We start from the raw sequence: 13,774 nt of genomic DNA on the forward strand, positions 1-13,774 counted from the left end.
AAAATGGCTTCAGAAAAAAGCCCAAAAACCCATTTATGTTTTATGTTTACAAAGAAATAAAAAAGTAACTAGTTAATCAGTATTAACCCTTTTGGACCATCACTTTGTCACCAAGTTTAACAACAAACAGTGTTGTGTGCATTCTTTCATGACATATTCATTATACTGCCCTGTTCCTGCATCATCTGAATTGGAAAGCATTCACTCAGCTGAGACTTGATCAGTGTGCAGACACTGTTCCAGCTGAAAAAAATAACGCCCTGAAGTCACACAGAAATCAGTACAAGAATCAAAATTCTTCAATGAATAAATTCCACTAAGCCAAATAATACATTAAAATAATGAACAGACTTTCCACATCTTTGAACTGAGGGAGTGTTTTGCATTCATTACCTTCTAGGGCAGATATTGATACACATTAGTGTTATTTTGACATGAATCTGGCCTTCCCATCATAAATGGTACAGTGCCAGTGTAAGCATATTATATATACTGATAACATTAAATACTTAAAAAGAAAATTGTAGCAATAATAATAATAATAAAGTCTTACTGCCACTTTGCAATGTATTCCCTTGACTATAGTTCAATTTAAAACATACACATATTTATTCTGTAACATGTAGACATTTGTACTTTGAGTTTGGGTACAACTATTATTCTAATTCATACGTCTGAATATTTATTTTAATAGTAGCCATAACCTGTTTTAATCAGATTGGAAAGTACAAAAAGCATTTAAATTATTTAATGCAGAAAGTACCAGGAGACAAAAACAACTTTGGGAAAAAAAAGGAATGAAGAGATGCACTGGGCTTTCAAGTTTCAGATAATGAATCATTTTATGAATGCATCATTTTTACAATAGCTGTCTCAATTTTCTACCACAGAGGAAGATTGAATAGTATTAGGAAATTTTTAGGCATCTAGCAGTGACACTGTGCATTTCAAATAGCCAAGGGCAGACACTTCAGTTTCTGATGGAAAACCTGGCTATTTCTAACTTGCTTTGGTCTTCAATGAATAAACCAACCTGTGCTCTCTTCATAGGAACACATTCTTCTGTGTATTCCCAGATTTGCATGCAAGTTAGAGCAATATATGAAACTAAGACATTTATTATCTCCTTTTTGGGGACATCAATCACAAGTCATGGCCACAATCCACTCTATGTGCCAGACAGTGACAGAAAGTTTGGACCAGGAGGTATAAGGCTCCATTAGGGACCATTCTGAGGAAAACTCTCTACAGCACAGGGTAGTCCAAAAATACCTGAGCTAACTTTAAAATGCTTGGCCATAGCATGATCAAAACACAGGCTAGAGATCAGTACTTCACTTAGGCTCTGAAGAGCAGAATAACAGCAATCTTGGTTTTATATAAGAAAAATTTAGCATAACTCAGAAAATACTAATGCATAACTCACTATTCATGAGTGGTTTATTCAAATTTTTATTTTTCCAGACAAACAGCATTAGAATTGCTAAAGGTTTTTATGCTTTGGGGGAAAAAAGATAGAAGCTATTTAGCATATTTTAAAACACTAGTTTTTCAGTGAGAGAGAAAAAGGGAAGGCTGGAGGAAAAAGATTTTTAAAAGGAAGAGAAATAAAAATATGAAATAATTATCATGTTAAACAGCCTACACTTTTTTCTTGGAAAGATGTACATACAGGATTAAATATATGTTATCTTATTTAGTATATGTTTATGAAGTATTTCAATATGAAAGTATTTCAGAATATAAATAAAGCAAGCAGACTGTACACATTCCAAAACAATATCTTTGGAATACACTACATTTATTTTTTTCTCCCATTTGAAGTCACTAGCATGCATGAATTTAAAAGTACTCTTTTCTAGTACTCTTTTCAACAACTTATGTCCAGCAAATACGATTTTATCTGTTTAGAGGAATTTGTAATATCAGAAATTAAGCATAGTTTATTTTACCAGCTGAGTACACTCAAAATTTCATCTTAAGAGCATCTTTGTAAAACCTTATTCCTCAGTGGCAGCCTTGCTAATTACAAGAAGTCTGTATATCATCATGTAGCAAGCACAATATTTTAAGTAAAAAACATATTTTAAGGTACAATACTGGATATTGCCCAGCAATACTGTATTATATTAAACATAATTTTTACTGAGACCAGATTAATGAGTCTCTAATTCCAACTTATGAAAGAGATGAGAGTGGTCACTCCTTCCAAAACATGTGTAGATCCATGATTACTTTGAAGGTTTTCACACCTGCATTCTTATTTTCATAGGCTTTTCCCAATATCATGCAATGTAATCTGATTTTAAACTCTTCCCTAGTCTGTATTGCATAACTAGCATCATTAAAAGTCTAATGGTACCCCCCTTATAGTCTGAACTAATTAATTTAATGAAGCACATAACACAGTTTGGTTTGTCACTCGGATTCAGCGTGAATACTTTATTGTACTTGATATGGCAAGAGCTTGTAGCTGTCCTTGACCCAGCTATCACTCAGGAGAAAGGTACCTGGTGGCATACAGGAATGGCAAGAACAGCAAGAGCAAGCAAAAATAGACATATTTATGCTATTAGCATATGACAACCCAAATATATACTAGTTATTTGATATCTGAAGTTTTAATCCATTCTATTTGCACAGAGGCATCTCAAGAGGGATGGGGAAGAGCAGCACAAGGCAAAGTCACAAATGGGAAAATTCTGTTTACTGGTGATTTTACTCAGCTGTAGCAACTGAGCTGTTTAAGTGACAACAGCGGTGTCAGTTGTTTTTCAGTTTTTAACATGAACTCACAGCTGAAAACAAGAAGGAATGAGTGCCATAAACCAGCTTCTAGACCCTAATGAGAATGCATGGCTTTCAGTTTAATCTGAGCTAACCACAACAGCAGAAGAAAGCAGCCCCACATTGCCTCTTTATGTGATCTCCACTCAGACATACCAGAGGAAAAATCCTTGCTAGAGCACGGCCTGTTACTGGCTAGGCAAGCTATCTGTAGCTAATAAGAAAAAAATAGCTGCTCTGAATTATACTCCAGAGAGCTCTTCTTCATCTCTGATCATAACAGAGAGCTCCATTTAGCTTAAGCTCCTATGAGTCAGTCCACACTGCATATCAAAACACTAATAGCTTATGGTGCTTTGATGAAGGGATAATTTTATATTGTCTTTTTGGACTTTGTTAACAACACACTCTTCACGTGATAACCTTATTGCTCTAATCATCCTAAGTCTAATTTGCTTTAGAGGATTTTGAAATACTTAGAGAAAAAATGGTAAGGATTTTATAACAACCATGTTGCTCTTTTCAAGTTACTTTTAATACCTCATCCACTGTGATACTACAGCATTACTAAATTCCACTTCTTGAAAACACTCAAGTCCAGTACAAGTTAATAGTCCCATCATCTCTAGCTAGCTTGGAATACCAAAATGTTTTTTCTAGTGGAAACTTCACAGATAACACTCTTTCTGACAAATGGAACAGCAGTTCTGCAGTAAAGAAGTCATACTTTATAGCTAAAACTCTTTACTTTCTATGTTTGTATATTCTCACCCCATCCTTTTTCCTTCTTCACATGCATTTTCCCTGAATATACCACAACTGAACATCAGGAAAACCTAGCAAAATCTAGCTGAGATACCAAGTAGTTTTCCAAGTAAGTCTTTTCTTGCAGCATGGAGTCCTGAAAATAATTCCATCATGAACAATCTGAATTCTAAGGCAGTCTCACCAGAAATACAGTTTACCTGGAACCCCAGCTTCCCCTCTAGAAGGGCAGGTCTAGCACAGAGGAACATGTCTAGCCTTTGTCCAGCTCAGCAGATTCACAATTCTTTCTAGGTTCAGCCTTGAAACTTCAATGGACACATGGCTCCAATGTCTCGACTGCTAAACTTGCATAGGGGTAACTTCAAAAACCATCTAGATGCAAAATCCTGTGCAATATTTTCTAGGTGACCCTGCTTGAGCAGAGAGGTTGGACCAGATCACCTTCTAGCCTTAGACATTCTGTGATCTGTGATTTTCCTCTCTTTTGTCACAGAACAGTTAATGTTGTTGGCTAGAGCAAACTATTGCTCCTGTTAATGAGGATGAACATTCTGCTCCTGCCATTTAAACACTGTCCATCTTTTGTTTTGTGGATAACTTCTGCCTCTTAAGAAATATAGATAAAATAGGTAAAATTGCCAGTGAATATTAAACATTAAAATAATGAAAGACAAAATAATGAGAATACTATTGTCATATGGTACTCTCTTACATCTGAATTCTTTATTTCTGGTCAAAGAAATTTTCTTGTTAAACTCTCATGTCCTGAAAGATATAACTAGATGCAATGTTCATTTTTAAGTACACTATCTAGGTGGTAAAATTATTTAAAGTTAATTTGGAAACTACTTCAAATTGTTATCTCATGTTATCTCATAAGGTTTAACTTTGAAGGCCTAACCCAGTGCAGAGGGGAAGCTGTGCTGCAAACCTGATGATGTGAACTCATTACATGGCTGAAAAGGTCGTAAAACTGAATTAGCTCCACGATAAAGGAACAGAGTACAAATCTCCCATTTGTACTCCTCGTGTGATCCGTGTGCTGGATCCGTGCTCAGCAGCCTTTCCCTCCAACACTACACCTTTCCTCTTAAGGATGGTTATTGCTCTTTTTCCAAGTGTTTGCTGACTGACATTGCTCAAAGGTGCCAGGGAAGGGACTGCAGCTCGACTTGGCTGTGTGCTGCCAGACCTACTCCACAAGTTATATTCACTTTGATTTTCAGCAGTGGCCTAACTCTGTAGCAAAATCCCCTCCTTTAACGACATCATCTACAGCAGCAGGTACTGTGGCCTCTTGTCAGGGTGCATGGCTTTTGGGACATTGTGGCCCTAACACCTGCAAAGAAAATGCCTGCAATTTCAGTAATTTTGGCCTCTTCAGGCTTCTAACAATTCTTTTCCCTGCACAAGGAGGTACCCCTTGGGTCTGAATCTATCAGCTATTAAATGCTTCCTCTTTTCTCATTAATCACCAGCCTGCACTGACTCATGCTGCTCACCCAGACAGCTGCACAGTAAGAATTTTCTAAAACTACACTGGTTCTTTCTTAAAATTATTTTCAGGCCAGCTGCAACTCGCTTGGCAGTGGAACCACATGTGTAAGACCCACCTGATGTTTTTAGCCTGTAACTGGCATTCTTCCCTTCCATGGAAGATGCTATACCATACTCCAAAGTACATCCTACACTGAGACACGGGGGAAGAGATAAGTCACATGGACCTTCTGATTCCCTGAATGAAAAAGGCTGAAGAGAACTACACGTGAATGCAATGGGAGACCTGTGCCAACCTTCCTTCAACACAGAGATTCTAAAGGCAAAATGCTGTATCAGGCATTTGGCCTCAGCAGCAAATGGAGACACTCAAGGTCAAAGAAACACTGCCTTCCTGGAAGGGAAATGAGCAGTCTAAGAAACTTGGCTGTAAACATTAAACATTAAACATGCTCCATCTATGCCTAATCCAAACAATCACCATTCAATTTACTCACAATATGCCATCTATTTTCACATAATGATCCTAATGGTATTACTCAAATGTATTTTAAAAGGACTTTGGTCACTTGCAAAAACAATCAAATAAAACAATTTTTCTTCATTAAAATTCTAAGGAACTGTTATGTGAGTAAAGAAAAAAGGCAAGAAACCAGATATTTAATATATTTGTATATGGATATTTAATATGTTTGAGCACTGGCTCAAACTCTTAAATTCTTCAATTCTACACTACATGGAAATTTACAACATTATTAATTCTGTAAATAAAAGCAAAACCAATCTGGTTTGGGATTTTTACTCATCTCTGTTCCATAGTTTAAATATGTCACTTAAATTCTCAGTTATGCCTGTCAAACTATTCCTAAACTGTAGGTTCTAGCATAAGCAATATATTTGGGCTTTTTGGGGGGGATTGTTTTTTTGCTTGACTTTTTTTTTTCAGGGGTGAGGGTGAGGGTTGTGCTACAGAATCTGAGATTAGACTTTTTCTAGTGTTGTTCTGTGAGAGGGATGCATACAAATGCAATTTTCAAGGAATTCAATATTAAATACATCTTTGCTACCTTAATAAATTTCGCATACAAGGAGAAATGAGATGTTATTAATTCCCCTCACAGGAAGAAAACAGATCACATTGCATAAGGCATCCAGACTGGCTTCTTGCAAATGAAAATGGCTCTGCCAGTTATTACAGTCTATTTATTTAATTCTGTACGGGAAACATTACATATTTTTCATCCTCTGTTATGATACTGAATCAATGCCATAAAAATATTTAGAAGCAAGAGTATGAAAATTGTAGCAGTTAACCACTCTACTAAAACTAACAGTGGAAGTGAAAAAACCTCCCGTTATTCTCTTCAATTTAAGAAGAAAGGAGGAAAGAGGTGGGAAGAAAGTTGAAAATAGTAAAAGCAAGGAGAAAAAGAAAATGGATGATAAGGAAATACCTAAAAGGAAGGAAAGGAAGGCAAAGACTGCTCTTGAAATGCTAATTATTTGGATGGAATACCTTACTTCATTGCAATCTCTAAGTACTTGTAATCTCTCTCAGAACCTACTGGCTGCCAACCCATATGTAATGATGATCCCACTCTCAGCTATGGTACCAAGTCTGGTCTCCTCCGTCCTGCAAACACAACTCTGTGGCACTCCCCAGACAGTTATTAAAAGAGACCAAAATGTCCTGTACACTCTGGAACACATTTCATTTAGAGCAGTTATGCTCTCTGTTCACCTCACTTCCCCACAGATAATTGTCTCCATTAGTCTTAGGCAATTTTTAATCCTCTTTCAGTACAAAGGCACCACATTGAACAAGAGTCTTTGGAGGACTAGGGTCAGAGCACGTACAATAAAATCTGCAGTCATGTATCATTCTGTCCATCTGAGCAGTCTATCACTAACGGCTGCCTGAGGTCTCCACAACCACCTAAGTTATTTTAAGCATTGCTGGAGCTGCCATTTTCAGGCAAGTCACAAAACTGCAAAGAAAACATGCACAATCTCTATTGCAAAGAGTGAAATGTATCCTCAGAGGTAAACCAATGAGAACTATATATCAAATCCATCGCTTAACAGTACAAATAAAAGCAATATAAATTCTTAAACTTCAGCAAAAGCGTTCGGTAAGTAGAAAGTTGAGTATTTACACTGCAATGGACAACAAGATCATCTATTTAACTCTCATGTACTACAAAACATAAAGACTGCAAACTGTAAACCACAATCAGTTTAATTTAAAAGAAACTAAAATTGTCCATTATCATGAGAACTGTTGAATATCTGGGGGAACTGCTGCACAAACAAGTATTTGGGAGGACTGCATTCTTAATTCCTCACATCAGTAACCATGTAACTACATTTATAATACTTCAATTATACTGCCATGTTAACTGTAAAATTCTGTTCTTTGTGGAAGGGAGCAACCATTGTGATGCTTGTAAAATATCAGAGCTTACATTTAGGAATGAAGTTACACTAACCAATCAAATGAATGAGATCAGATCATTACTAATGGTAGTATTTTTTGAAATATAGTTCTGAGTAGAAAAACATTTTAAGTAGAAAAACATTCCTGTGATTTTTTGGTTGTTTTTCTTTTACACATAAAAATGATCCCCAATGTCATAAAAAAGGTGAAGAGACTACTGTCTCCTTGAGGAGCCCTAAGTTGCATAAATCATCTACATTCTTTATCTCTCCTAGTTCTTTCAGACTTTTCCCCTTGCAGTTATTTCCATCAATCCTGCTAAGGGAAGGAACAGAGAAAGCTTCAAGCCAAATTATCCATTTGGCCCCAATCCACATAAGCACTTATTGGATGCGTTCTGTATTCATACCTTTTTAGAAACAAGTGGCTAAACATTATCCTAACCAAACTCTGTCAAGGAATATGGTATAACAAATCTTCAGAGAACTCCTTAATATCATCCACTCTTTAACAGAAATTGCCTCCATGTAAAATTCCACAGCGCACACCTTTTTATATGCATATATACAGAGAGAGAGAGAGCCTAACAATTCAGCACATGACTAGGAAGCAATGCTCAATGAGATGAATCTTGCCCAAGTACATCGAAGCTTTCCTTCACTATCTGCCCACCAATCAGGAGGACATTTTCTGGATGGGGACACTCCAACACTCCTGGTGAAGCTGTTCAAAGGATTCACTAATTCAGAAGTACTGTACAAAAGCATAATAACAGCTATAATCAATTAGAACATTCATCTAAAAGAAAGTTCTGCATTTTAGGCAATGTTCTAAGGTTATTGTTCACATTTTTACACTCTGCATCAATGTAAACAAACATAATTTGAGAATTATCCCATAAGAAGTAAAAATTATCCTTGGTATCTCAAATCCTTTCACACTACTTAAGAGAAAGCTGCAGAACTACCACATTCTGAGAGCATATGAGTAGTCTATATCTTTTTAATGTAGACTATGAGCATGTACACATGGCTCTACCCATTTCCCAATGAGACAGACACCTTTTGTGGCTCATAGTGCAGCAAGTTTGCAAATTATCCTGTGGCGCCAACACTGTGGAAGTGATCTAGGTGAGAAAGGCTTTCATATTCTTCTCCCCCAAACCTGATGAAATAGCTTACTCAATTGTATGGTCGATTAATTGAATAATTAGCACAATGTTTCCTCTTTTTGAAGTATTAGGCAGTTGTTTTGGTTTTTTTTCCTTTTCTGAGGATTTTTTTAAACCTCTGAGCAATTATGATACGTGTATGACTAGCATGGCTCAATTTTTCCAAAAAGAGTATATCTTACACCATGTATCTTTCCCAGTAACACAGATACTCTTTGGTCTGCAATAATTTTGGGTGGTATTTAGCTCAGTCGTGAATTTTCCTGCCCAATAAAACACAAAGAAGAATGCACTTTTCAATTAAGAAGTGGACTCCAGGTCATATCAAACCACAGAAAAATGAGGTTTTAGGGGTTTAGAACTTGGTTGGGTTTTTTTTCAATAATCAAAGTCTGAAAGTTAGATAACCTAGACATACATAGCATGTTGTTTGATAATAGCATTAAGCAGTAAATTTAGGAGCCAGCAACAGGAGGAAGGAAAAACAGTGACACATAATGAACCTGTTGGGCACAAATTCAAAATGTGTAGGTGCCATTTAAGAAATCAGATGTGAACTTACCAGAGAACAAATAATATCAAGCCTAAAGACCACACTGACATATTTTCCATTTAACTACTTATAGAACATTTTCCATAAAACCCTGGAGGCTTCAAACCTGCTATAAGCTGAACAATAGCTTTTGGTTTTAAAGCTATGTAACAACATTCTCATTCAAAATGTTTTGGCTAGGAATTAATTTGCTACTGATTTATCATGTCTTACATTTAGATTCCAAGATAAAAACAGAGTGGAAGAAATTACTTTACAAAATACTACTCAATCATAGTATTTTTTATTTTAATTAAGAACAGTTATAATGAAGTAAATATAGGAATTAAATTTGTGTTTTTCATTTACAGAAGGCCAGATAAAAGTACCATTAAAAACTCCTGTACTTTTATTTCAGTGGGAATTTACTCAATGCCTTAAATTTGTACCTAATCTTTCAACTGAAGAATCAGTTACAGCAAATTCAAAGCAACAGCCCTTTGACATTCAAGAAGAGGTTGTAGCTCATATCCAATACATGATTTTCCTTCATGATGAAGGTATGGTGATGTTTTGTCATTCCTCACAGAAAACAATAAAAAAATCCTCTATAGTTGACATGTAGGACCAGGAAATATTGTTGTATAGGAAGTAGGGGAGTATTTTGAAAGAAAGCACTCTTAAAGAAATCACTGTCACCATCTGCTCAGAAACGATACCTAAATGACTTATCAGTTCCTTCTTTTCGTGCTTATCTGTGCACTCCATGACTGCCCACATAAAGTGCTAGAATTTCTGTAAATTCTTCCATCGCATTTTCTGTACTCTGCCTGGTTTTTAATAATACTAAAAGGTTGAATATGCAGAATTTATTTGTCTTTATTACTCCTAAGTGTCATGAAAAAAGACAGCTGAGCAGAAGAAACAACTCCTCCAAGCACCTCAGACAAACTTGGGAGTGTGGGCTCAGGTATCATACACAGAAGCCACAGAATCCACACCCAAGAAAGGTCTGGCTGTAGAAAACTGTTTCAGTTGGCTGGAAATCCATTCATTCAGTTCTAGTATCAATGCTGTAATCTCATTCTCTTTGAGCATAACTTGTTCTTCCCAGTTGAGCTTGATTTCAGTGGAAAATGCTGTGCTGGGTGCATCTGTGGTATTACACCCAGAAGATGAGCTGCTGTATAGTTGAAAGCAGTGCCTGTAATGATGCCGGTGCAGTAAGAGGAGGTGGGTAGCAGCCCAAAGTATGTTAGAGGCTCAATCAGGATTTTTTAGGTCTTGATAAGATTCAAAGATGGGCAGATAGGCTGGACCTATATGGCAGAGGGAACACACAGTCAATGTGAAAAGGATGCACCAGACCACCTGGAATGGTCAGTATCAGAGAACAAACTCACCTGCCCTCTCCCTATTCCAGGTAAACTGGTTCCATTTAGTAATTCAGTAACAGGACAATTATAGCACCTAATGTAGTGTGAAAATGACCTGCTGAGGCTTTGTTCAGATATGCAGTTTATCAGTTTGCATATATGACAAGAGCCTATTCTCTTAGTGTCAGTATGACTTATACATGTGTACCTAGCTGCATTAACAATATCCCACAAGGCTAACACTGATTTCCCCAACAATCTTCAACACTTAAACCAGGCAGTCACTCAATCCTTTTAAGATTATAGGCAATTGTATTGCTGGAAGAAACAGTTCCAAATCCTTTCCTCTCCTCCCACCTCTAAAAGCCCAGCACAGCCAAAACACAAATCTTCCCCGACAGCTCTACTGAAGAACAAGGAGTAGCTGTAATAAATGATGAAAACATGGGCAGATCCTTATTACATGAGGGCGAAAAAATCAATCACTTACAAATTTTTGGATAGGATATAGCAATTGAAGGAAAAAATACTTGCAGAATGTAGGAGCTCCTTTGCATTGATGTTGTACTGGGAAGCAAGAGGGCAAGTCTACTTCCAGACAAAGTGTCAATGCTTTAGCTACAGTGAATAGCCATTTTTTAGAAATGGTTACACCAAGCAAACACAAGCAAGAAAAAGTTGTTGTCTTCGTCAAAGTGCTCCTGAGATGACAATGGCCTTTGGTCCATGGTGATAAAATAGTCATAATAGTTTCTACCAGCAGAAGGTTTCAGATCAAGCCCTGAATCACTCAAAAACCTTAATTGAACTTTTGCAGAGCTATTCTCAAATAAAATAATGTGATTTCAAATCGAACCAGAACCTTTTGAACACAGCGTTTTCATATTTCTATAACAGAAGTTCACCTTCATTATAATCTGTGACTCAAGACTTCAGATTCGGGAAAGGATATAGTAAATTCCCTACAGAGATATTAATGTTCATAGGATACAATCTATTTGTCAATGGATTGTTTCTGTTGTCAAATCACACTCATTATAGTCTCGGTGTAGATTTGCAAATGTGAGCTGCCCACACGATAGGTATAAATATCCATTTTCAAAGTTCAAACACTTATCTATGAGTAATTTTGACTGAACTACTCAAATGACTGTACTTCTAAATGTGTCTGTGTAAAAGCTGAACAGGATGAGCACGTGTATTTTTACGATGTGAGTAGTCTGTGATGTGATGAAGACGTTGAAAAAAGCCAGTAATTAACACAGCAATTAAAATATAAAACTCGAGTCAGCATTTTGATGCTGTTCCTCTCTCCCTGACTTGCTTTATTATTTCGTGCAAGTAAGTTGGCCCGATTTCGCAAACACTTTTACTTATGCAAAGTACCACAAACAACTGCATGCAGGGTGATACAGCTTTATTTGCTTAAATTACCAAAACCCGGCGCTTTTAAAGTTTCTGTGACTACGCACGCTGCTGTGATCAACAGAATTACTCTGCCAGCGTGGTGTTACAATACAAGGAGTTTAAGAGCGCATTTAAGTAGTAGTACTTAATACTAACCACTCCCCACGCAGAAGCATCAGTGCTTAACAGGAGAACGAAAAGGAAGCAGAAGATTGCGATTACCACCCGGAGCAATTCCTCCCGATTGCTTCGCCTCTGTTGCTCTTTGACTCAAACCCTGTCTGTCTCTCAGCCGCTGATACTCACGAACAACCTCCTTTTCCTACCGGCGCCTGAACGCCCACTGCGGTGCTGAGAACCTCAGCGGGAAAACACCTGAGGATGAGAGGGCAGAAAGAGAAAGAGCAGAGCTCGGGGCCTCAGGGTGTCCCTGCCCGGCCCCGACACGGACCCTGCCAGACGCCGCCAGGAGCCGTCTGTCCGTCTGTCCTGCATTCCCAGTGGGAGCCGCGCTCCCCGCTCCCTGCCGGAGCCTCCCGAGCAGCAGCCGGGCGGGCAGCGAGCCCGAGCCGCGCCGGAGGCATCGGGCTGCGAGGGAGCGACACGCTGGGAGCGGATTCCCCCCTCGAGCCTCCGGCAGAGCCGTGAGGGGGACGGGGAACCGCCGGCGAGGCTCCGCTGAAGGCGCTACCCAGGGGAGCCGCAGGCGCGGCGGAGACACGCGGCTTTCCTCAGCCGCTACAGCGGGGAGGATGAGCCAGCTCCAGCCGACACAACTCCCTCCCCCGCGCTGCCGCCGTGCCAAGGCGCCAGCCATGTTCCCGCATCGCCCCCACCTCGGGCGCCGGGAAGGAGAGGGGGAAGGGGAAGGAAGGCGGGAGGCGGTGCCGGGACTCCCGCCCCGCCGGGGCCGCCCCCCCCCCCACCTGCCGCGCCCCACCGGCGGCCCCGCCCCGCCCGCCGCGCTCGCGGCGCCAGCCTGGCCGCTCATTGGCCGCGCCGCCCGCCCGTCAGCGCCGCTCCCGCAGGGCCGAGGGGGCGGGGCCGCGCCGCGCTGTCAGCGGCGCGCGGGAGGCGGGGAGGGCGCGGCGGCGGGGCAGAGCGGGGGGCGGCGGGGTGAGAGGAGCTTAAGAGCTGCTGCTCTGCCCGCTCTGTTTTTTTCTTCCCCCGGGCTTTTGCACACAGTCTTGCCCCTTCTCGCAGGTTTTGTGCAGAGATTTACCTGTCGGTAACCACACACCCACACCGGGCTGCTCGGGCTCTTTTCCCGCAGAGGCCGAACGCGCGGTCCAGCGGAGCGGGGGCAGACCCCGGCGGCCAGGGGCTCCCTCAGCGACCGCGCTCCGCCTCGCCCGCCGGTGCCGCTCCCGCAGCGCCATGGATCACCAGCCCAAGTTCTTCGAGAACCTCTCGGGCGCCGGGAAGGCCATCGGGGTGCTGACCAGCGGCGGCGATGCCCAAGGTAGCGGCTCACGCCGTTTACTCCGGGAGCACGGGGAGGACGAGGGGAAGGAGAAGGCGGGGGAGCTGCGGGCACGGTGGGGAGCGGGGCAGCAGCGGGAGAGGGCGAGGAGCCCCTCGAGGGTGGTGTGAGGGGCAGGAAGGAAGGGCCTCCCTGGCTGCCAGGGCGCCCATGCGGGAGGCCGGGGAAACAGCGTGGGCTGCTTCAGGGCTGGTGTCGGGAAGCCACGGGGCGGCACATGGAGGGAGTGGAGAGAGGGCTTTGGGAGCGGTTCACACGGGATTGCGGTGGTGCTCGGGTTCCTCTTTCCGCGCTGGCCTTCGACCCGGCTTTCCTA

The 13,774-nt window shown here is 40.7% G+C and overlaps 1 protein-coding gene across 4 annotated transcripts in view; it reads left to right on the top strand.

The window, feature by feature from the left end:
- The first annotated feature begins 13,055 nt into the window (after positions 1 to 13,055).
- The window catches only part of PFKP (phosphofructokinase, platelet), a 41,068-nt gene continuing 40,349 nt past the window's right edge, over positions 13,056 to 13,774 (top strand). For all 4 annotated transcript variants that reach the window (XM_041714352.2, XM_002193530.6, XM_030264312.4 and 1 more), the window contains exon 1: positions 13,056 to 13,437. In XM_041714352.2, the coding sequence (XP_041570286.2) occupies positions 13,353 to 13,437 (85 nt within the window). In that variant the 5' untranslated portion in view covers positions 13,056 to 13,352. The remainder of the gene's footprint in view (positions 13,438 to 13,774) is intronic.

Source organism: Taeniopygia guttata, chromosome 2 (assembly GCF_048771995.1).
Source record: "Taeniopygia guttata chromosome 2, bTaeGut7.mat, whole genome shotgun sequence".
NCBI classification, from domain to species: Eukaryota; Metazoa; Chordata; class Aves; order Passeriformes; family Estrildidae; genus Taeniopygia; species Taeniopygia guttata.